The 25,359-nt window shown below is 39.3% G+C and overlaps 1 protein-coding gene across 7 annotated transcripts in view; it reads left to right on the top strand.

Annotated features, from left to right (window-relative positions):
• The first annotated feature begins 879 nt into the window (after positions 1-879).
• Positions 880-25,359, top strand: part of UBE3A (ubiquitin protein ligase E3A) — a 53,621-nt gene continuing 29,141 nt past the window's right edge. Inside the window, exons 1-6 of one of the 7 annotated variants that reach the window (XM_030277891.4) lie at positions 880-1,019; positions 4,726-4,815; positions 10,620-10,687; positions 18,218-18,364; positions 18,971-19,091; positions 22,458-22,502. In XM_030277891.4, the coding sequence (XP_030133751.1) occupies positions 19,072-19,091; positions 22,458-22,502 (65 nt within the window). In that variant the 5' untranslated portion in view covers positions 880-1,019; positions 4,726-4,815; positions 10,620-10,687; positions 18,218-18,364; positions 18,971-19,071. Of the gene's footprint in view, positions 1,020-4,607; positions 4,816-10,619; positions 10,688-18,217; positions 18,365-18,970; positions 19,092-22,457; positions 22,503-25,359 lie in introns of all 7 variants that reach the window. The other 6 variants (XM_012569608.5, XM_012569609.5, XM_030277905.4 and 3 more) reach the window with 6 other exon arrangements.

Below are 25,359 nucleotides of genomic sequence, written 5' to 3' on the forward strand. Positions count from 1 at the left end.
CCCTTCCACCGCTCCCCTCTGCCGGCCGGCCACGGCTCCCTGCCCAGATTGAACCCGATAAACCGCGGGCGGGCTGCCATGGAGCCTGCCGGACAGGCTGGACTCCGGTGGAGCTCAGCGGGGACCTGCCGAGGGACTCAAAGCTGGTGGCGGCCACTCTCTTTGCCCAGGGCAGCGATGGTCCCTTGCTGTGCCACCAGCCCCTGGTCTGCCCGCTGGCCTCCAGGGCTGCGTGTGCGGCTGGGCACCTGTGTGTGCCTGTGCGTGGGTCAGTGCGTGTGCACCCGCGTGTACGTGTTTGTATTTGCAGGTGTTTGCGTACACGTATGTGTGTGTGTACGTACATACGCGCGTACAGCCGCAGCCGACACGCACTCCCCCGTTCCCTCACACCGGCCCACCCGCGCCCGGCGCACGCGCACCGCCGAGCCCCGCCCCGCGCGCCCGCCTGGCCTGCGCCCCCACCCCCCGGCCCCGCGCTGCCCACTTCCAACATGGCGACCCTCGCCTCGCGCACGCGGGCGCGCAGGCGCCGCCGCGAGCGCGCACGGCCGGAAGGCGCGGCCCGGCAGCTCTCTATGGTTGCCCGCGGTGGGTAGCGCGCCGCCGCCGCCGCCGCCTCGCCTCGCCCCCGCCCGCGCTGCACGCCGGGACACGGCCGGTCCTCCCTCCTTCTCTCCCTCCCTCCTTCCCGCGCGCCCCCCCGCGCGCCCCGAGCCTGCGCCGCGCCGACATCCGCGCTGTCCCAAGATGGAGGCGCGGGGCTCGCGCTGAGCGCGGCCCGGCCGGCACAGCAGCAGCAACAGCAGCAGGAGCAGCAGCCGCGCCCGCCCGGCCCGGCCCGTCCGCCCGCCTCGCCTTCCCCGCCCCGCCAGGCCGCGGCTCCGGCGGCCCCGGCAGCAGCAGCGGCGGCGCCTCCTTCTCGTCCGCGGCCCGGCCCCGAGTGCGGCGCGGCCCCCGCATGAGCCCGGGCGGCAGCGGCGGCGGGAGCGCCCGGGAGCAGCAGCCGAGGTAGCCAGGTCGGTGTGAGCGCTGCGCAGGGCCGGGAGCGGGAATGGCGCCCGGTGCACGCTGGCCCTGAAGGGGAGGGAGGCGGCCCTGCCAGCTTCCCCACGCCGGGAGGGGCAGGCGGCAGCCCCGGGGGTCCCGTCCTTCCGCGCCGCGACACACACGAGAACGGGGCCGCCCCGGGAGGGCGGGGGGCTCCGAGCTTCTCCCGCCCCCCCGGGAGACCGGGCTCGCTGGGCGACCTTGGGTGAACCCAGCCTGCCCCTGCCTCAGTTTCCCGGTTCGGTGACTACTCTTTGGGGCAGCTGTGGGCATGGACTGCTCGGTGCTGTCGGCGCGGCTGGCCGCCGGAATGGGAAGTACTGCGAGGGTCTCTTAACTAGTGGCCAAGGCCTGCTTGACAAAGTGGGTCTGATCACTTTGCTCGTGTTGCATTCTGTCCAGTCTGAAGAGTTGGATCTGAACCTGTGAGCAGGCTGCCTTGTTGATGTATGTGATCTGTCGCTCCCGACTGCAGGATTTTCTGGGCTTCAGTTTTTAAGCATACCTTCAGTATTTCTGTTAAGGCATGTTACACTTGACTAATGATTTTTAAATCAGATATCTGAGATGATGTGTTATGGTCATTCAGAAGTTGCTACTGCTTAAGAAACGAAGCATGTATCACGATTCTAAGTGACAAGAACCTGTAATTTATAGACATGTAGTCATTCCTTTTCTTTTTTCTCCAGTTAATGGAAATATTTGTTTATGTTTCCTTCTATGTAATGTGTTGGTCTAATTCTGGGACTAAGCATGTTTCTTACACATCACTTCAGGGATGGGCCTTCTGTCTGTATGAAAACATACCTGCTTCAGTAAGAGTCTGCAAACTTGAAGCCCTGTGAGAAATTGGCTTCTCAGAGTGGTTTTGCCATGCTTCTTGCATGTCTAGCAGAAAGTTTCTCAGTGGAAAATTGTACCCGATTTTAGCTTTGATTTCTTAACAAAGTAAGACCTGTATGATTGTACTATCAATTTATCTTCTTTCTCTTTTTCTTTTGACTAGCTGACTGGTTTGAAAGGGAGAGGTCTAAAAGATAAGATTAAGTTCCTAATTCATGCAAATAGCATCCAGTTAGAGAGATTACCTGCTAAGGAAAACGCCATGCTCTGAGTTGTACTGTGTTAGACACTTATGATGGGGGGAGAGGGAAGTGTTGGAGATAGTGAGAGGTGTACCACTTGATAAGAATGAAAATTGTTGGAAATAGGCTTAGCGTTCTCACAAACTGCTTGGTTTAGATGTTGGCTCTGAATAGCTGTGCCCTTTCATTGTGGAAACAGTTTAAGGTACTTTTTAGAAATTTGAAAATACAGCAAAACTCAGTTTAACTAAGTGTGTAGAATTGAAAATAGGAAATCTGTATTGCTAAATTGATATGGATGTGCAGAGAAAAGTATCGCATGTGTTTGTCTTTTAAAACAGATGCAGCTTGTAGTATAGTATCATTCTGTCAACTTAGTACAGAAAAATAGTGAAAGAAAACGTAGTCCACTAGTTACATTTACAGAGCTGATACTTTTAATTGAAATTATTTCTGTACAATGTTACAGTTGCTTTATCTCTCTTTTACAAATACCTTCCATTCCACTCTAAGTGTTTACTCTTTAATGTAGCATCTTTCCTCCTGGAATTAAGAAGTTCATTTTGTTTATCAGAGGTGTTTGCTATTTCTCCTCCTTGGATTGTCCTGCGCATCTCCCAAGAATATAGAAACAAAAGCACCAAGTGAGATGCCCAGATGAGTGTTTGATTTGTTCAGGTTTATTTTAGGGTATGGTTCTGTGACTTAGCAAAAAAAGTCAGGCTTGAACAACTGTGTGTTTTAAAGCCTGAGATTTCTCAGTCCAAGTCCTCTTCAGAACTCTAAAGTTGTGTGGGTTTGATCCTTTTTTTTAAATAACAAACAAGACTTCTGGTCTTTTCCTTTTTTTTTAAATTGCTGCTGCTGTTTAAAAACATGGGAACGATGGTTCTTTTGTGAATGGGATTGAAAACTGTGTGTATATTTTGAATACATATAGGGATGTTCTGGAGTCTGTGTTAGAGCACCTGGAAATTGTCCCCAGTTGTTTTAATCAATTTGAGAAAATAAGCCTGGTTCTTTTTCATATCATTTAACTTCTCTTTTGAAATTTAAAAATGTCATGTGTACCACCACGACCCAGCATGCACTGTATAAAATCATGCTTGTTTCACTATGATTATGTCCTTTGTTGACATATTCTTCGCTAGTTCTCAGAATTCACAGGTTCTGCTTAACCAGAGTTGAGTTTTAAGTTATAAACATGTTTAATTTTGAACATGTTTAAACATATAACATTTTCTATAAACAGTAATTAGTATAGTACATGATATGGCAGTTACCCTGGAATCAGTTCAGTTTTTATGTTTCTGTAAATATGCATCTTCCTAATTTTTGCTGTGCAGGAAAGATTTTTTTTTTCTCCTGTTACTTTTTGTTTTAGTGTACTTAGTGGCTGTCCAGAGAGAATTCATCTTCTTTTAAAAGCAGGAAATGTCTTTCTCCCTCCCCACACCAGTGTACTCATACACCTGAAGATGAAAGCCACCAATTTTTAAAAATAGAACATGTAGTTGAGGGAAAAAGGAATATAATTCATAAAGTATGTAGGTATAGATCTCATTTCCAGCATCAATCTTCCTTTCTGGTAATGTGGGCCAAGTCTTCACTCTAATTAATGAATTTATATTGATTTTTAAACAAAGGAGGTGTGTTTTACAATTTTTCTGAAGTATCCCGTGTATTTAAGGCAGCTGTGAATTTTTTAGAGAGGTGGTATTAAAAGGTTTTCTGTCACTAATCAAATTCTGATTTGTACCTGGAAAGAGGGGAGTAATACATTTGCTATCAGGGTGCGTAATGCAAAAATCTAGAGTATGTTGTTTACTTTCTAAAAAAAAAAAGAAAAAAAAACATTTACCCCCTCCCAGAAGTTCTATAAGCTGTGCTAAATAGCTGGTTCCCAGAGACAACAGCAGTGAGCAAATCTCATGTTTGAAGTTAATTTTGTCACCTTAAATGCTTTGACCTTAACATTTACTGCTTTAACTTCTTGTATTAGCAGGCACTGCCTGATAGCTTCATAAAACTGTGTTGCCCATGAATTAAAGTTTGAAAAAAAGCTGATTCATAGGAATAGTAATGTGTGTAACGTATCTGGTTGGTTAGCAGAAAGTCAGCAATACGGTCTAAAGGTAACATTTTGCAATGAAGCAACACTTCAGTAACTACAGCAGCTGGTGACACATTTCTTCAGGAAAGTAACCTCATAGGAAAAATATGAAAATCAAATAATGTTGAGATTCAGGATTCAGGTTTGGCAATGTAACATCTGACTAAATAGCACTTTAAATTGCTGTTTTTGAATAGCTGCACCTTCCTGTGGTTAGGAGGGTTAGAGCTTATTGACAATAACTTGCTGGGTGCAAAATTACATTATGAATTAAATATTATCATAGTTCTGTCTAACAAATACTCTTATGAATGAATCTCTTAAAGGAAGCATTAACTACTTCTTACTTACTTTAATAGGTTGAGCCTGCTTCCCAGTATTATGCAAACTGCTGAATGGAGGAAGGGGGTGGAAGTCAGTCTTTACCGATACTCTTTCCGTTACCATCCTGCATGGTTCTTTACCCATGTTTTACAGAGTGGTGAAGAATTAGGAGAAGCTGCAGTTGTTCTGCTGAGTGCAACTAAATGGGTGGCTTCCTTCTGGACCATCACTTCACTGTCTTAGGTAAGAGGGGTGATCTGCTTCTTTTGAAGCTACTTGCATTTCCTTGGAACAGAAGTATATATGGGTATTTTTAGAGAAACTTCTAGTTAGCAAAGCAGAGCTTTGAATTCTTTCATTTTGGTCTATTGGCTTGAAAAGGGCATTCACAGTATGTAGCTGTCCCAGTACTTTTCATTGAAAAGCATTGCTGTTTGCATCCATTCAAATAACTTTAAAAACATGCTCTGTGTACTAACATAACTTGCTTCTGAGAATCATATTTTTATGTGGTATGATGGAAGTGGGACTGTCACTCAGAGGTGAATTACAGTGGTGGTGGTGGATATAGGACAGCTTTTATTTGATGTACTACTTGACTGCTTGATATGGAGTGCATTACTTTTTTTTTCCACAGGCTTAGAATAGTTTGGGTTGGAAGGGATCTTTAAATGTCATCTAGTCCAAATTCCTCTGCAATAAGCAGGGACATTTTCAAATAGATCAGGTTGCTCAGAGCCCTGTCCGGCTTAACCATGTATATTTCCAGGGATGGGGCATCTCCTATCCCTGGGCAATCTGTTCCAATGTTTTATCACCCTCCTTGTAAAAGATTACTTTCTGATATCGTCTTAATCTGCTCTCTTTTAGTTAAAAGCCATTACCTCTTATCCTCTCAAGGAAGCCCTTGTAAAAAGTTCGTTCTCCTCTGTCTTGTAAGCTCCTCTTCAGTATTAAACAAAAGCAATCAGGTCTCTTCAGATCCTTCTCTTCTCCAGACGGAACAACACTAACTCTCTTGGCCTTTCTTCATAGGAGGGTTGCTCCAGCCCTCTGATAATTTTTGTGGCCCTACTCTGGACTTTCTCCAACAGGTCTGTGCCTGTCATGTGCTGAGGACTCCAGAGCTGGATGCAGCACTGCAGGTGGGGTCTCAGAGGAGTAGAACAGCAGACTGGCCTCCCTTGGCCTGCTGGCCATGCTGCTCTTGATGCAACCAAGGATACATTCTGGACTGCAGGCACATATTGTTGGGACAGAACTGTCCTTCCAACAGCCAGGATCTCCAAGTTCTTCTGTAATTACTTCTGTTGCCAATTTCCTCATTCCCTGACCTGTACTGATACCAGATGTTGTTAGCGCAGGTTCAGGACCTTGCACTTGGACTCACTGGGTGAGGTTCTCATGAGCCCACCTGTCAGTCTTGTCCAGGTCCCTCTGGGTGGCATTCCATTCCTCAGGCATATCAGTCACACCACATAGCTTAGTACTGTTTGCAGATTTCCTGAGGGTTAGTTAGGTCCCACTGTCTGTCATTGATGAACTGGTCTCAATATGGATCCCCGAGGGACACCTCTTGTCATTGATGTCTATCTGAACATTAAGTCATTGACCATTATCTTCTGTATGCAACCATTCAACCAATTCCTCATCCACCAAAGAGTCCATCCATTATCTCTCCAATTTAGGTTGAAGGGTGTTGTGGGGGACCGTTTCAAAGGCCTCAGAAGTCCAAATAGATGACATCAGTAGCTGTTCCCTTGTCCATTGATGCAGTCGCTCTGTCATAGGAGGCTAAAAATGTGGGTGTTGGAGTAGTGATTGCTGCTGCCTAAAATCTGTTCCCCACAAACCTCTCCTGTGGAAAAGCAAGTTGAGATAACCTTTAGGCAACACAGTCAGACCCTCACTCAACACTCACTGCAGCTGGCTCATTAGGTTGGTCCACAGGACTTGCCCTTGGTGAAGCCATGCTGGCGGTCTCAGATCTCCCTGTCCTCCATGTGCCTTAATTTTCCTTGTGTGACAGAATGTCAAAGCTGTGGCCTAAACAACTAAAGACAAAATCTAAGTATCGAACACTAAAGAGTGATTTGAAACCCAAAGGAAATTTGATCTTGGTGGCCTGTGGATTGGTAGGATCACAAGCAGAAAATTACAGAACCTCTGTTTGGGTTTGTTGCATAATGGTCTGGCAATGATTAGTCCACATAGTTTGCATTTCATTCTGGTGTTGTTTGATTACTGTGACAGGACTTCTGACCAAGGTAGAGTTCTAGGTGTGAAGCTAGTTCATCTCTCAACAGAGAAGACCATGCTCTTTGCTTCCTTTGGCAGACTGCTTTTAGGTCTTTTTAATACTTCCCTGATAATCATTACACCTAAGAAGTCGATAAAATGAGGAGACCTGGATGACAGACACGCTCTCCCTTGCCCTTAGGAGCTTTGTGCCAGGGAGGCACAGGAGTGATCTATCTTGTGTTGCCAAGCTTGCAAGGCGCTGAGAGATGCCAGGCTTGTCCAGGCAGCCAGGCTCTGGCACTACTTGTGTACTCCTGCTCTGGTATGCTCCCTGGGACCCAGGCTGGAGCAGCTGCAGCTCAGCAGGCTTGGGCTCTTAGTGGGTGGTGGAGTGGCTCTTAAAGGAACTCAACTTCTCAAATGGGACATAGGTCAAAATACTTCAAGAATGTCTATCATAGTTGTAGACGAGTTTTGCTTTATGGCTAGTTGTATATTTGAGCTAACTAATACTTTAAATATTTTTATTTTACAATGTGGTATTTGCCATTTTCTTAAAAGGAATCAAAAACTTCTGCAAAGCTAGATAATACTGAAGAGGTCTGTTACTACCTCAAAATTTCTGTTTCCAATACAATCTTTCATTTTTCTTATTTGTATAGTTATATTCAGGTAATGATTGCTTATTTTTTCATAGTGAAATCTCATGTCCAAAGTCTTGGTGATGAATATTGTGTTTTACTATGTGTGTACACCCAGGTTTATTTTTAGAAAGTCTAAGGTACACTAACGTACACTGGGCTGAATAGCAACACCTTGTATTTCAGCTCGTGTAGCAAATTTTGCTTATTGTAGCCAATAGAAATACATAGTTAAGAGTCCACACAACCTGCAAAGCCCATCAGATTTCAAGGACAAGGGAGCTCCTGAGTGTATCACTTCTGTGAAACACTGGTATTTCTTGCTTGCAAAGATTGAGCCCTTTCCATAGTAAAGTTGTGAAAAATACTCCATTTGTATGATTCCTATAACCTGAATATCTGATTGAAAGAAGGATGTTTGTGAATACTTGTTTTTTCCTTGGCTAATGTGATTTTGTTTACTCTTAAGAATGTTAGTTATGGAAGAAAATTGTTCTTAATTTACCTTACATATTTGAAATTGTGTCAGAAAATATGTAATAGTGGGTATTATTTCTTTAGGGTAGTGCGCTCAGAATTTTTTCTTCTGTTCCTGTTGTATTACAGTTACTGGATAAAACCGGACAAACAGAACAACTCAAAACCACAAGTGGAAAGCCTAATCTAAGCACCTGATAGAGATAATTTCATTATATTTTTTATCGGGACAGACATAAGAGTTGCAAAATATTTTTTATACTTTACAATTAATTTCTTAAATATTTTTTAATTCCTTATGTGACAGGGCGGTTAATTCAGTGCTTTACTGTCTGTGTTAATACAATTCAGTGTGCCTTGAAGTCTCCTTATTGAAAATGTATGATGTGGTTGTAAGCAAGCAGGTTTTTTGGCTCTGGTCACATGATCAATCAAGGGTTTGTTTTTTTTTTTTAATGTGGAGTAGAAGCAGTAAGGTTGACAATATGACTAAAAGCAGTAAGCTTTTAGTCATATTGTCATTTGCATTTTTTTAGGCAGATGTGTCTTAGTGCTAATTAAGTATACTGAAGGTGAATGTTGAATTACATCTGACTTCATAAAATAATTTTCATTCCTTTTAGACAAGGATCACAGAGCCTTATTTCCTTTTGTGTTGTTATGTAGTCTTTGAGCGAATGTAGACTTTAGACTTAGTTGACTGCTGAACTATGTTCTGCTGTTGGGGAGAGACTGAAGGAGAAGAACTGGAAGTCCAGGAACTTCAGTTTTGTGTTGTTGAATGTGCTCTTCTGTTGCTGTGTATTATTATGCAGATAACCTGTCTACATCTCCTCTGTTGTGGTCTTGTTTCCTCTATCAGTTGTATGGTCCTAAGCTACTCCATAGCTTCAGTTCTTTTGGGAACCATTTTTTTTTTTGTCTCTGTTGCCGGGCAATAATCATAAGAACCCTGGTAGATGTATTTGCAATACTTTTTCAAGCTGTACTTGGTGCTCTCCTCCTACTCTGTGCATATTGAAAATTTGTGCTTCTGTTTCTTGGAGGAGAATGAGAGAATTTTATACAGATGACACTGCTCTATGTCTGTACAAATGTATACATTGAATCTGGAAGTCCTGCAACACAAGGTGTGAAAATATTGGTTGCATTTGTCAGAATACTTCTGAATTTGTCTAATGACACCACAGTGAATGAAGAATTATTCTTTAGTCGAATATAAGGTATTTTGGATTTCTGCTGTGGATATGGAGTGGAAGTGCAACTTGCAAATAGAAAAATCATCAGTTACTGTTTCATGTTGTTCAGATGAGTTTTCCTTCTGGTTTTTTTTTCTGAACGGTAGCAAAGTTTTATTGACACAGTTACGTATCATTAACACAGTAATCCTAAGTGTACAGAAAACTACATAATTAGTAGAATTGTTTGTTGAAATAGCAGTTCTTTTCACAAAAAAAAGGCTGCTCAATATAACTTTTTTTTTTTTTTTAATACAAAAGAATGTGCTCAGATTGATAGTGCTTGGAGCTTTAGTGACAAAACTGGTCCAGGATCACCCCATTACAGTTCCCTAGTAACAAATTTGGCCCCTGACACCAAATGATTTCTCACTGGTTTGACATCTTCTAAAACAAAACTGAATGTGCTACTAAGGTAACCAGATTGAGGTTTCCTATGTGGGAACCCTGATCTATATTGGAGATCAGCCTAAATCAGCTGCGTTGGATTTGTTAGTTCTTAATAGTTTTAAGCCAAGAAATTATATATCAAATCTTCACAGTGCTGAAAATGTGATAGTTTGTGCCAAATTACTAACTTTTTTGGAAAATAATTAGTAGATTTCATAGGATCAGGGAATAGTTTGGGTTGGTAGGGAACCTTAAAGAAAAAAATCTAACTACAAGCCTCATCTGTGGGCAGGGACACCTTTCACTAGACCAGGTTATTGAGAGCCCCATTCAGCTTGGTTTTGAGCACCTTCAGTGATGGGGAATCCACAACCCCTGTCTTTCTTTAGGTATATGCATATGTGTCTGTTTCTGTCATCTTTTCCCTCGAGGCTGGTTGTGCTCTTAGGTGTTTGTTGAAAATATTTCAAGTATGTTTTAGTCCCTTGTTAATTATGACTTCTCTGAAAATGAATTTATAGAAAAGCATACTGAACTCCAGCAGTTTTATGCACAGAGAACAAAGATTTGGTTCTATCTGTGACTTCTCCTGAGTGTGTATTTATTTTTTCTTAGTATAAATGCCAGTTCTTAAAGCAAATTAAAAAAAAAAGGACAAAATAAGAGAAAGGAAATTGGTATTTGTAATGAACTGGATGAATGGAATTATAAAACTCTATTGCATCACTACAGGGGAAAGAATAGGGACCACTATGTGATGAACGTCATGCTTTTGTAGCTCATGTAACATAATAATTATTTTCTGTTGTGCTTTTCTGTGAGAGGTGTGATTTAGTTTTATATGGTTCAGTTTTAGGTAGTCCTGTGAAGAATGGGTTATTTGGTATGATGATCCTTGTAGGTCCTTTCTGACTAGATGTATTCTATGATTCTGTGTTTCCTTTAGTTGCAGATTTGTGACTAATCAAATAGGCACTTTTGAATGTATTGTTATGAAGTTGTGTTGAGCTTCAAATTAGTGCATAGTGCAAGAACTGAATTCAAATGTTTTGCATTATAGGTACAAGAACTGTAGAAGTCCATTTTAGAATTTGAAAGAACAAGATTCTGCAGCTCTGGAAAGATATGGTATGTTTATATTTTCACTTACATTGTTTGTATGCTAATAATTGTAATAGCAAATAATTATACTTTTCTTCACTGAGATTTAAAAAAATGTTGAAAATTAATTCAGGGAGAAACACACATCAATTTTTCCCTTTTTTAACTATGATATCTATTACTTAGTCATAATTCTCTAGAAAATAGCTTATTTGATTTTTCTTGGGGAAAATAAGTACTGATGATATCACATTGGTGAATTCCCTTTTGATTTAACAAGCTCATCATCATGCTGCTACCATCCATTTATTTCTCCATAGACTGGATAAGAACTGGTGTGTTTCTGCAAACTGTATGTTTTTTTTTAATTCGCTACTGAACATATTTATAGTGAGGCTATAACTTGAAAAATAAGTTTAGAACTTGCAGAAAATTTATGCAATCATCACTGTAAGTCAAGTTTACAAATAGGAATGCTGGGAAATAGAAAAATACAATCTTTAGTAGCGGTGTTAACATAAACCCATAGCACGTGGTACCACTTTTTTGTCTAGGCTCTTAAATGTCCAGCCAGCTTAAAAGTATGTACATGTATTGTGGCAGGGCTGGAACTTGAACTTGTAGCTATTTTGATTGCCATTTCCTAACTTAATTCTAGTGTAGTTCTCTAGTAATACCTGGTATTACTGCACTACTTTGTAGTGTCTTTTTAAGTTCTGTAGTTCTGCGACTTGGTACATTGATAATTTTTGAAACTTTCAGCATCACTACATTGAGAAAAACAACAATTAAGTTAATTTTTCTGCCATATTAAGTAGGTCTGTTAATGCATAGACAAGATTGCATGTAGTTATTTCAATAACAGTTTCTAAGCCATGTGTGTACTTTCTCTTTTAACCACTTAAATTGTGAGGAAACTGATCTGAGTTTTCTGTGCCATGGGTTTATGTCTGAATTTTTATTTTCAAGATAATTAACTTAGAAATATACTTAAAGTTTAGAAATCTCAAATTTGCAGAACACTTGTTTGATGTCTTTTTAAGTTCTGTTTCATAGGAAGCTGTAGACAGGCTCTGATAAAACTGTTAATTCTAAGCTGAAACTTTAGTGGTAGTGTGTACTAATTAAAAATTGTAAGTCTCTCAAAAAGCTACAATGTTACATTGTCACAATCCAGATGTTCCTGAGAGAATTGTATAGATTGGTCCTTTACTCTAGCAGGCATCTGGAAGGTAGTGTGTTATTCATTTTTGCACCCACAGCACCACTGGGACCACCCACCTGCTTCTTGCTCTCCAGTGTCAATACCAGTTCTGTGTATGATGGCTCTTCTTTAAACCTAAGCCATTATTTCTTTATTGCCATTATGCCTGCTGGCTGCTTTTCTTCTGGATGTTTAACTGCTTGCCACTGTATGTGTGCATAGAGTCTTTGTAATGGTATGTGCTTCATAAATTGATGAAGAATTCCACTCTAATCCCCCACAAATTGCGAGTAATAAATACTAATGGAGCATCGGAAAAGCTGAATGTCATAGTACAGAATTGCATGGTTGCTTTGTTTTAATATCAATTATATTTAAACAAACATGCCGAAGAACTTGGTGAACAGAAAGATGGGTGGCAAAAGAAATCAAAAGAGAGAATAAGCAAAAGGACACACGGAAAAAAAGTTTAAGCAGTTAAGCTGAAGTGAAGCTGTAAAACTTACCTGACTGCAAAATAACTTAACATGATGAGTAGCCAATAAAAAAGTTAGTAAAAGACATTTAAATAGGTGATTGGATTTCACCCGCTGATGTAGAAAGGGCATTTTGTTCATGGCTGTGTATCATTTTGGAGGGAGCTTGAAGTAACAGGTATCATATAACACAAATAGAAACAAATGGTTCTGCAAAAAAAAAAAAAAAAAAAATTAGGTGTGTGTGTAGTGGGAGAAAAAAATCAACTGTGGTCCAAGTGTAAAACATAAAAGCTAAAGATAATTTTGGATCTTTCCTGCTTTTACAAAGGTGAACAAAATATGTATATAATCTCACTGTAATGTTAAACCAAAACCAGATACGAAGGCAAAATCCAAAGTTGCAGGAGCAGCTGTAGAAAATGGGAATAACATGCAGGCCTCTAGCTTTTGGCCTGAGGGGAGGGAATGGGAAGAAACATTAGATATTTTTCTGTTACTCTGTGATTTATGGATATCATAGTTTAACCCCAGCTGGCAACTAAACACCAAACAGCTACTCTCACCTACCCACACAGTGGGATTTGGAAGAGAATTGGAGGAGTAAAAGTGAGAAAACTTGTGGGTTGAGATAAAGATAATTTAATAGGTAAAGCAAAAGCTGTGCATGAAGCAAAGCTAAACAAGGAATTCATTCACCACTTCTCGTGGACAGGCACATGTTCTGTCCTTTCCAGAAAAGCAGGGCTCCATATATGTAACAGTGACTTGGGAAGACAAATGTCATAAGTCCGAACATTCCCCCTTTTTTCTTCTTTCCCCAGCTTTATACGCTGAGCATGATGCCTTATAATATGGAATGGCTTTATGGTCAGCTGGGGTCACCTGTCCCAGCTGTGAATCCTCCTCACCCCCTGTGCACCCCCAACCTCCTCCCTGGTGGGGTGAGGAGCAAAAAAGGCCTTGACTCTATGAAAGCTGTAACAAAAACAGCAATAACAAAAACATCCCTGTGTTAACACAAATTCAAAATACAACCCACACTAGCTACTATGAAGAAAATTAACTCTATTCCAGCCAAAACCTGTACAGTGGGGAGTATTGACATCAAGGAAAAGTAAGTGTACAGATATTACAGGATGGATAAATCTGTGATTGATCTCTTTGTATTGAGATACACAAAATTCTACCTTTATGAAACTCAGTAACTTGTGATTTTACTGAAATGTAAATTCCAGAATAGCACTAACTTTAATTTGAAGATAGTAACAAATTCAGATTCCCATCCCAAATAATTTATTCTAGTGTTAATTGTTCTCATTATCCTGCATGCTTGTGTTCATGCTCTAATTTGAATTTATGGGCCTTCAGTTTCTATTAATAGGGATTTTATATGCATTCTCTCAGTTCAGAGATTTTTATATATTCTTTTTGTGCTGTGAGAAGACTTAGTTTCTTCCAGTATCTATATTGATAGGCTTGATTAACTTTGAACTCTTTCCATTGTCTAATCGCAAGGCATTTTCGTCTATTTTCGTGATGCCTTTGTGGCTCTTTTCTACCTCTTCTGGAACACTTTTGAAGAATATTGAATAATTGGAGAACTGGGTTTAAGTTTGGAAGATGTGTGAAGTACTTTGTGCGAGTGAACAGACACTCTTCCAGGGACCCTTGATGAGCCAAGTCTGACATTCTTTTTGTAACACATGGGAGCATGTGTAGATTTGTACATCAGTTGTGACTGCTTTAGTCACTTTAGGTTGGCATTTTCCAGGATAGAACCCAATTCTTTTGGTTTACTAACTAATATGACTTTGCATTTGCTGTTACTAGTTGAATTGCTTGGTTTACCAGGCAGTGGGAAAGAAAATCATATAGAGGTCAGTGTTTAGTTGGGGCTTTTTTTTTGGGCTCCATTAGGATTTATATGATCAGGTTGTTTTAGTGGCTGTTTTATTTTACTCTAGAATCAGTAATAATTTTGCCTACTAATTAGATGAAAAAACTTTTATGTTTTGTGCATTGGAAGCAGCATACAGGCAAGAAAAGTAATTTGTAGTTCCAACTTTATGAAGAAATATAGGCTCAAACATGCCTATTGCATTACCTTTTTTTTTTTCCCCTGTATATGACAATTAAAATTGAATTTAGGGGTTTGGTGAATATTCTCCAGGACATTTGCCTCAATCTCAAGTTATAAAAGGACAACTCTCCTATTATGTGTCAGTTTTTTACTGTATAGATTGTTTTCTTGTAGTACTCAAAGTTATTCTGGAAATATCTAAAATTCATTCTTGGGGCATTCAGAGGGCCTCTTCAGAAGACCTTCAAAAACTGTCGTTAGTGGTATATTCTTGAGAGAGATGGTTATATTTAATTAATCAACTAAAATTCTGGTACTGAAAGGTAAAGGTAGATCATGGCACTTCATTGTACAGTGAATCACCCCTATTTTCATCATAAATCAAAAAGAGAATCTTAAATTTGGATCAAAGATTACTTGGGTAGATAGTTAAAATTCCTTTGTAAAGGAAACTTTAATTCTTACAAGTGCCACTCTTTCAATAAGTCTATAAACTATAAGAAGTTATAATTTAAATAAGGAAAGTGTTCATCCTCTGAGGGATCTTTCAGGGCTCAGATATTGTGTGTTGACTGCCAGATTGCATTTCTCTCATGGAAAGTGACCAACAAATAACTCAGGGATAATAAATAGTAGGTTCAGGGAATCTATGTAGGTAACAATGTTCAAATAAGTGATTTTTGATTTTTGGCTGGAAGTTATTTGCTATCTTTTTTTTGTTTTGGTTGCTGAAAAATAAGTATTTACAATCTCCGGGGTGTGGCTTTAGGTTCTGTATGTTGAAGCTGGAGACCTCTTCTTGCCTCATGCTTGTAGATTTTAAAGGTTTAAGGAAATGTGCTGAGTTCTTTGATCAAACTATGCAACAAAGTTGCTTTTAGCCCCTTTTGATGCTTCTGAACTTGCTTTCTGACATCTTGTTCTTTTATTTGTTGTTTAACTCCTTGAGTTGATAGGAACATTCTTTTAAGAAAGTACTGACCTGTGCCATCTTGGAGAAATAGGTGTTGTTCCAAATCATTCCAAATCACTGCATAATCATTATTTATCCCATTCTTTTTTCATGAAGGCTAGTTCAAATCACAAAGTTTTTTCAGATAGATGGTTTGAAGACATGTCTTCATGTCTTGCTGACTGTAATAGGTGTAGTTGCAGCCCTAGTTGACTCTACACTACTAAATAGTCATTAGGCTGACAGAGATGGGCCTGTACTGGAGCCTGCCAGTCCCAAAGAGCCTGGCAGCCGTCTTGGGTTTTTTGGACATACTCCATAGGCACAAACTTCCTTTCATATCTTCAGCTGCTCAGGGTGTCTGTAAAAGCCTAAACTGTAAGCCATGCTGATCATAACATGAGGACCAGAGAAATTTGTTTGAGTAATGTGAATAAATATCTGTTTTGAGGCTACTCTTTCTATCTTCTTTAAGGTAGTTACGGAGAAGATTTTTTTGTAGAGAAATTCCTGTGACAGAAAAGCAGTTGATTAGACCAATTCACAGTTCATAATACTGTTTTCGAGGATCTTAGTGTATTCATCAGTATGGTTTTCCTTTCCTAATCAAGTAGTATCTTTCAACTCTCTTAACCAGGTTGGAGGTTTTTGTGCCTTGTTTGTGTCAAGCACTCAGAATGTCCTTTGAAATATATTCAGAATAAGTCTTTGATGTCTGTCTCCTTCACCACCCACCTTGTGTTTCAATGTGCTGGTCACTTTGCCAGAAGACACTACTCTGCTGATGCATTAGTGAGTAAGGTTTTAGAAAAATTAATTCCTTCATCTGTGCTAGGGAATCCTTGCCAATCATATTCTGTCCCACAGGAGTGGCAGCAAGATAGGTGGGGAAGGTAGGATGAAGAGGAGATAAAAGACAAAAATTATTCATTAAGGTTTTTTGCATCTAGACTGCTGAATAGAAGCATTACAATTTTAGACCACAGTACATTAAGTCTGGTTTTAAGGTATGGTGCAACAAATCAGAAATGCTGAAACTACCTGACTCAAAGCTCTGACACATGACAAATTCAGTTTGTAGATACGAGTTTGTAGATACACAACAAAACTTAGATGAGTTAACTTCAGCTCAGTGAGATTTGTGGCAGTTGAGACACTGCCTCCCATCACAGAACTGCTGTAGATACTATGTTCGGTAGTGTGGTAAATGAGACTAACAGATCTGGTTCTGTATCAGGCCTTGGCACAAGCTTGTCTTGATTATGACTGTGGAGCTGCCAACTTAGAGTATATCTTTTAACATTCCAAAATCTAGTGGTGTTTGAATCCAACACCAGCACTTCATGTGCTCCTTCACTGTTGTCAGTCGTGTTCGTGACTTCTCTCATATGAAACAGCCTCAGGAAAACTTTGTTCTACTAAGGTTGATGGCAACCTGGTGTTCCAGCATGCTTCCATTTGAATGGAAGACTACTGTAATAAGTTTTTGTCAACAGTCTGGGTGATATAGGACCAAATCTAGGTAGGGGATCATTGGTCAGACACACTCCAGAACATGAGCTGATACTTCCAGTAGTCAGAATGCAGATTTCCCGACCAATGAGGCTTTAGAGATGATACCACTGTCCTCTGACCAGAGTACTAAAAGTTACTTGGGCAAAGTGCTAGAAGCAGTGTTAGAATAGGCATCTGTTTCCTCAAAACCAAGGCTTGCCTGAAAGTGGACGTTTTCAGGTCTTAATCAGAATGTCATAAGCAGAGCAGTGTTTTACAGCTTCTTAGTTCTGCATCAACATCTTGGGTTGTTGCCTTTCAGTACAGCTGATGGTCAGCAAACATTAAATGGAAAGTCTTTACCCTGTTCTGCAATGTTGACAGATGAGGAACCTTTCCAACTGACTTTTAATCAATGTTCTGTGTTCCTAGCATTGACTCAGTTAAACTTTGACAATTTACACCTATGAAACATAGGTACTGGGCAACCTCTGTTTTGTTTTGGAGATTTTTGGTAGCCTACTTTTATACTTGTGTCAGCTGCACTTGTGTTACAGTGAGAACACTCAAGTATTACTGATGTTAAAATCAACAGATGACATTTTACCTACCTCAATGAATGATAAAACTAATGAGCATCATTCTGAAAGTAAGCCAAATTTTGTTCTGTGCAGAGTTTGTGGCAGAATGGCAAATTGTAGTAGACTGGCAAAACTGGGCAGCTTTTCTGACTAACTTTAGAAAATCCTGAGCCTTGCTAAGATCTTACTGCAATACTTGTGTAATAGGTTGGACTGAAGCACAAAAGGTGCAGTAAAGAAATAAATAAATGGTTTTTAATAAATATTTAAAGCTGTCTGATGTGCTCTCTTAGTATTTGCACCAGATTATTATGTCTGCACGTGTTGCAGAGAGCTGCGGTTGTGCCCTCAATAGCTTTGTGCACCTTCATTCTGTGTGAGGCTTTTGCTGCATGGCAACCTGCAAATGCAGGGTTTCATCTGGGTTATCACAGGAATAAACTTCTCAGGATACTATACAGAGGTCTGTCTCCATAGCTACTGCTTTAAGAGAAAGTAAGATGACTTTTTATTTACTAAATACAATATTAACATTGCAATTTTTATCAAAACTTTTTATTAGCAGAAAGTGAATACTATTTGTCATCTGATTCTCCTTCAGAGGCCTTTTTTCTTTTCTGGCTTTCTCCAGGGCACTTAGGAGCTTGGGCGGGAGAGAGATGGGATGAATTGAGTGATGAGGATTATGCTTGGAAATATTTTATCCATTAACTTTAGTTCAGAGTAGATAACAGCAGTAGGTAAGAGACTAACTGGTTCCTTTTCAGCCATGGAAGTAATCAGCTGGGGTGGTCCCAGTGCGCTCTGGGCACGAGTATTGCTGAGTGATCATTGGCTGCCACCTGCGTGACAAAGTAAAGGACCAACCCTTCAATTTATACCAGTGGAGCCAGATCACGGGAAACAATTGACAGGTAAAATATACTTTTGAAAATTTAAGGGAGAGAAGATAGGACACATGATATAAATGGAGCAAAGAACCTAAAAGATTTGCCATAGAGAGCAAAGGTTGCTCCTCTGAAACTTTGAGGTATCTATAGCTTACTTCTTTTTGGGGAGAGGCACACAACCAAGTTCTGGTTACTTGTTGCTCCCCTGGGAACAGAGCCTTGCTAAGAAACAATGTTAATCGAGTTGTAGCAGCAACACATCTACCAGAATTTTATTGTAGTTAGAAATTACAGTTCATATTTATGCACACGCTTCCAGATCCTCGAATGCTTGTCTTGACATTGGGTGTTTTGCACTGGTCCAAGAGATGTGTATGGCTTTCAGTATTTTAGAAAGTCTAAAAATAAGTTGCTGAATTTTCAAGTTTACCAGTTGATTGTACTGTAGCGAGTTACTCTAGAAGCTAAAATACCATGCAAAATTGAATGTAAGTCTTAATCTTGCTGATAAAGCAATGCTTAGCATCAATATTTTTCTTTTTTTTTTTTTTTTTTTTTTTTTTTTTTGTATTTAGAGAATTGGCTGAATATTTTTAAGAACTTTTAACTACATTATTTTTACTTGTTTAGAATTGTTAAGCTTATGCTTAGCCCAGCGTGTGATACAGGACTGGTGCGACAACTCTGTTTAGATCAGTGACTCAAAATTGTGATCACCCTGATGTCACCGAATGGCCACAGCTTGTAAAAGGTAAGCATAAAGCATATCAGGTTGTTTCTCAGGAGTTTTTCTACTGTAATGTTTATTTTAAGGTATTTAATTTGTACGGCTTGAAGTTAGTTTTATAAATAATATTGTTACATTGTTTGTTTAAGCTGGCAAAGTTGACTTATACTCTTGCTGACAGTGATTTCAAAGCTCGCTTAGTTTGTCCTTGCCTGCTTTTTAAAATACAAGCAAGCACTGTGATGCTCCATGATATCCCTCTTAAGAACAATACTATCACTTAAAAGTCTCTGGTAGTTTTTACTGTCATACTGAATTTCTGTGTAAATTGTTTAGCATACTTTTCCAAGCACGTGTTCAGTTTTTGTTTTGAAGTACTTATCTGGGAGGCTTGATGATGTTAAAAGTGTGTATAAGCTTGCATACCATTCGTTACTTTTCTCATCTAGAGAGGTACACTGGAGGTAAAAGGAGTGGCTTGTAGAATGGAGAAGTTGCTCCCTGTGTTACTGGAAATGAGCCACCATTTGAATTTGCGAGCTCATACTGCAGTATTCAGATTAGCTGGTGTCTTGTGATCAGTATCTACAATCTAAATCAAAGCTGAAATTTTTAAGAGCATTTGCTCTGAGATTTTCTCTGAACAGAACTCTTGTTTCAGATTTTAAGCATGATGAAAGGACGTCTTGCCATACTATATAGTTCTTTTTCAATAATGTTGCCTGCTCACAGGAAATAACAAGGTATCTTGTTTATAAACAATTGGGTATTGCAAAATAAATATCTTCTCAGCAAACAAGTACAATTCCTGTAATTAGATTGATCTTCCACTTCATTTTACTGAGTATTGAAAGCTCATTTTATTAGGTGCTTATGTTGTCATTTGAAACCTTTTAAAATCGAGTTAATACGTCCATTAGTAGTTCTGCAATTCATAGTTATAGTAGGTCTGTTCATGTTTTAGAAAACAATAAGCTGAAGGAATTTTCACCCTGTGTTCTACAGAACCACTTACCTTAGAGGACCAAACCTTTTTTGACACAGCTAGATGGTATTTTTTTTCTTACATTGTTTAACTTATAGATGCAACCTTTTTTTTTTTTTTTCGAGTAACATATACTGAACTGTATTGTCTCTTTATAGCCCTAATAACAGTCTCACAAATAGTGAGAATAGAAAAAGATTTTGGATATACTGCTAGCTGTTTTCATGTCTGTACTGCAGATCACCAGGCTGCTTTTTTTACATGCAGATGCCAGTCTGCCCTTTTTCTATAATTCTTCATACTGCTGTTTATTTTAAGGGCTGAAAGGCTTTAAGTATTCTTGATGTTTTTCTTTTAACACGACTATTTCCTTTGCATTTTCATAGCAACTAAAAGCACTACTCTTTCCCAAAGCCTCAGTGTGTTGTATGCCCCAATACTAGAATTAAAAAAGCAAAGCATTAAATGTCCAGACATTTTGCTACCGTTTTTTGAAGTCATGGAAGTAAATGGAAGAGCTAACCAGTATGAATATAAACATGTGTCTTTCTACTATTCCAGCTTCTAACAGTTATGTGCTCAGGTGAATGAGTGGGGAAAAAAATTGAGATTCTTTTCACTAAGCATTTAGAGGCTTGCTTTGGTCACAGAAGTTAAAGGGAAATTCTTATTTGTTTTGCTGTGAGCATTATTTTTGTCAGCAACTGCCTTGTCAATCCTGAATTTAATGAGTAAGGGAAGCATAATTTGGAGGTAATAAATAGAGGCCAAATTTTGAGATTGGGCAGTTTTTATGTTATTTTCCAGTTAAAGGGTTTACATTTTAATTATGAGTATAATGTTAGTTGGATAGGAAGTTCAGAATTCTGTCCCTAGTGTCTGTTAAATTTTATAAGTTAGTGAAGTACAAACAAATAATTTCCTGTTCTGCATCATCTGTCACCACACAGTATCCATCTAACCTCGGAATTATAAGTTATCTTCCAGAAATGCCTTCTAGGCACTGGGTCTGTTTAGTAGAATCCAAAAAGTTAAGATCTGGTATTTCAGAAAAGGAACTAAAATTTTAGTAGAGAGTTTGGAAAGCAGTCCAAGCTTTAGTAGCAGAGACCATTCAGTAAAATAGCACAATGAAAAAGGAAAAAAAGGAATGTATCAGGTTACATGTAGAGATTTCCAATAGCGTTTATAATATTATAGATAGCTATATAATAAATAGAGAAATTTAGAAATTGCATTCCTATAAATAAAGATTTTTTTTTCCCTGTAAAGCTATGGGAAAGTCTGCTTAGCTGTCCTAACTGAAGTCTCCCAGCAGACTCTGGTGAAACCTAAAAAGGTAGTTGTGTTTGCAGATTTTAGCTCACTTCTGTTTTTAGAGAGCTGTCATGAAAGGCATTTTTGTTCATCTAAGCTGCAGAGTTTTACTGTAGTGGTCGTGCTTTGTTTCCACTCCTTGCAAAGTATTTCCAGCATGGCAGTTCTGGTCAACTGTAGCAGAGGTTGTTCCCAAGCAAAGGTTCCATAAGGTCTGCTTTCAAGGCATCCTAAGATGATGGGAATCAAAACTGCTGCATTTGTACTGCTTTATCTTCTGGCTTATCTGGACAAACTCACTGGCTAGGGGGAAGTTCTACCTCAAAGAGAGAAAAAAAATAATAAATACTGTCTGAAAAAATGTTAGCAGTTGAATTACTGCTCTCTTAAGGAAGATGGAAATAAGGAGGAGCTAAATAACTATAATTTAGTCTACTTTAAGTTAATATGGAGCTATACCCCTTGAATTAGTCTGCAAATTAAGTCAATGGAGTTGCCAAGCTAAACACAGGTGCTGCTTGTGCTAGGCAATAACACTTAATTCTGAATATTGCTGGCTGATGTCTTGGCTGGATTGAAGAAAACAGAAAGCTGTCTGTGAGATTAGCTCCATGAATTCAGGTGGAGAGAGGTGCAATATTTGTTTTGATATCCTTTTGGACCCTGTTTCTGCGCTGCTATTTCTTAGAGTCCAGTTCTGTAGAGAATTTGTTGGTTGCAGTTGATCACTGATAATCTTTGAGTACACATTTTGGTTACAGAAGTGGTTATGAAGAATTAGCCCAGAACTGGAGCACTGTGCAGCCTGAATGCGGAAGTTCTTTCAGCAGATCTCTTCCCTAATGGCTCCTATTGCATAAGCGTGGGGGAAAAGCGCTCTCCTTCTTAGGGAAATTTGGCTTTATTATACTATCATGTTTTATGTAATAAACTGTATTCTAGAGTTTGATAAATTAAATCTGCAAGTATCAAAAAGTTGATGATTTTAGTGGCAATAATGCAGTTATCACATTCCATCTTTCATAACTTCATATTGTAATGACTAAAAAGAACAAGCAGTGCTTAAGGTTTTCTATCTGGTTTTGCAGATCACCAGGAGAACCGCACTCTGAGAACATTGAAACTAGCCGAATGTAAGTAAATGAGTGGATGAGTTTGGTTTATCTTGATTAAAAATGTTCTGAACATATATAACAGTCACTCTTGCATCTGCTTAGTAAAAAGAAGACAAAAGCTGAGTAGAACTGGGAAATTACCTTAAAAAATTTCAAATTAATATTTTGCAATTTTAAGAATCTGTAGAAACTGGGTTTTTTTGGGTTTTGGTTGTTTTTTTTTTGTAGGGTGTGTATGAGTTGGAGGGAAGGTTCAGAGGTTTAATTTAACGTGAACCAGTAGATGGTAGCATAATACAGTGTCAGAAAGCTTATAGCCTATATTCAGACTTGACAGAAGGGATATAATTTCTGTCATTCACTAACATCTTACATGCGTTTGAAGACACTTCAGTACTAAGACACAATACCTGCTGGTATCTCTTGTGGCAGATGGATTGTTGAACTAAGAAAAAGAAATTTTGACTTGATTTGGTAAATTTATATGCCAGTTACTTCTAGAAACAGAAAGCTAGCTCTCTTTCACTAAACGGTATTCACAGAACATCTTGATGACAGGTCTGAAACTTTTTGTCTGTCTTTGTTAGGTTAGAAGCCAAGATGAACTAAAATCAAGATTGTGGTGGACTGAAACATTCAATTCAAAATTCAAAGGGGTTGCAGGAATTTAGAGGACTGTTTGAAACAAAAAAGTTTTTTGAGACTTTATTCTTCTGTGAGTTAGGAAACAAAATTCTTTTCTAGCGATTCAAACTGTCCTGTCATAGTACTCAAACAGGGAAACAAACCACAAACTGCTCTTCTGGATAACAGCACAAGTTCCAAAATAATAGAGGGAATGTAGCCCAGTAGTTGGTGTGTTGTCTGAGGCTTCAAAGGATCTGGGTTCATTTGTCTTCTGCCACAAACTTCTTCTCTGACCTTAAACTGTCTCCTTCACGCCTTCCCCCCAAGCGGTCTAGTGTTGTACATGCCATGGGCTGGGTGCCATTTTCAGGATGTTTTGCAGGCTAGTGACATAGTGTGAATTGCTCAAGGACTTTTCTGCTGTAGCTGCATGACTTAAGGAGGAGCAAAACTGTGGTGAGCCCCCCAGTACATTGGGCTGTGAACCTAAAAAATGAGGAGGAGGAAACAGTAAGAGTTTTTCTGATGTGTTATTAGCAATTCACTGCAGTGAAGCCTTTTCTTGCACTAGAAGAAGCAGTTCTCCTGGTATGACAGATTTCTTTTCCCTCACTCATACCATCTGCTACAGAAGTGCTGTCCAGCTGCTTTCTTAGGAATGCAGTGAAGGTTGCGGGGACCCTGGCCTGAAAGGTGACTCTTCCTGTTGGTGCGTGGACTCTTGAGTGTTTTTGCATTAGAGGTCACAGGGCAAAAGCCCTGCCATGGTCTCTTATTCCTGCTCCAGTAGTGGTCCATGCTGCATTGTGATTTATTGTTCCTTTAGTTCCCTGGCCTAGCCAAACAGAGGAAATAGGCTGCAGGCTGGCTGTAGTCCACTCTGGATGTTACCATTTGGAATACTGGTTTTTATGCATTTTAAGCAAAGATGTATCAGCAGCACTCACCTAGACTGGTGTGAAACAAAGGCTTAAAGAACCTAGCATAAATCAGAAGGAAAAGGCAGTAAAGCTTTTATCCTTCTAGAAGCTTGATGATTCTTCTCCTTATAACCAAACATTTAAAAATTTACAAAGTAAGCCTTTATGTGTTATAGCTGAATACTTTTTATTTTTTATGTAGACCAGTGATCAGAGTGGCCCTGACTTCATAAATTTTAGCTATCCGTCTAAAATAAATGTGAACCAGTCAAGCTGTAGGAATTCACATATTTGACTAGTAGTTATACAGTATATTTGCAAAACTAAATGTTCTTGAAACTGTATCACAATGTGCTGTGTACTATACGTACTACAGAGAATTTTTGCAATCCTGCATAGCTGCTCTTGCCACATAAGGTGGCAAGGTTAAGTGGTAGAGTTGTGACCTACAAGCTTCCTGTGTTGCTAAAATAGTTACTGTGTTATTTACATGCCCAAAATTTGTTAGTAAATGCAGGGACTAAAGCAAGTGGTTTTTTGTTTGCACAGTGAATGGTTGGGTTTGCTCTGGTTGACTGATATAATTGCTTTATTTATTTCCATGTTTTGAATTGCAAAGCTTCATCTAAGAGCATAGTCATATGTTTCACGTGTGTGAATAAAAAAAAAAGAAATTTAAAGAAAATATTCAGATTCTTACACAGCAAAATCTTCTATATGTAAGTCTTGCTTATCCCAGCCTTTTCAAATTCTGGGTCTCCTGTGATGAATATCTTGGTGCTAGCTCAAAGTTAGGAGTCTTTTATCTTAGAATTTATAAGGTCAGCATTTTCTGACTGCTCCTGTCACACATCTCCATTGACTTTCAGCTTTGATTAGTATTGCTTTCTTAAAACCTCTTTAGCACTAAATCACATAACTTGATTGTTTAACAATAGCTTCTTACATGTTCATGTGTTTTCACTCTCTGTTTTTCTTACCTTTTTTTATCAAGGCAAAGGTATGGCTGTCTTCACACGGCTTTCTGTGCATTCATCTTTCCTTCTCTCTACTTTTGAGGATGGGACTCTTGACAATTTTGAAACTCTTCTCTTTTTTTTTTTTAATATGACTGTAACAAGGCAGTTTTTCCAAGACAAGATTGCAAGATAGTTGCTGACTGTGTTCTTTGCTCCCTTTCTCTGTCTTCCTGCATTGCTCCATATAGCCAGGACAGACTTTCAGTTCTCAGGGTGGCCCTTTATGAGGAAGTGCCATGCTTTTGTCAGCACATGATGTTCCCAGAGGCATTCTGGATCTAGAATACACAGTGGGAAGGGAGGTCCCTT

This window comes from Taeniopygia guttata, chromosome 1 (assembly GCF_048771995.1).
Source record: "Taeniopygia guttata chromosome 1, bTaeGut7.mat, whole genome shotgun sequence".
NCBI lineage: Eukaryota > Metazoa > Chordata > Aves > Passeriformes > Estrildidae > Taeniopygia > Taeniopygia guttata.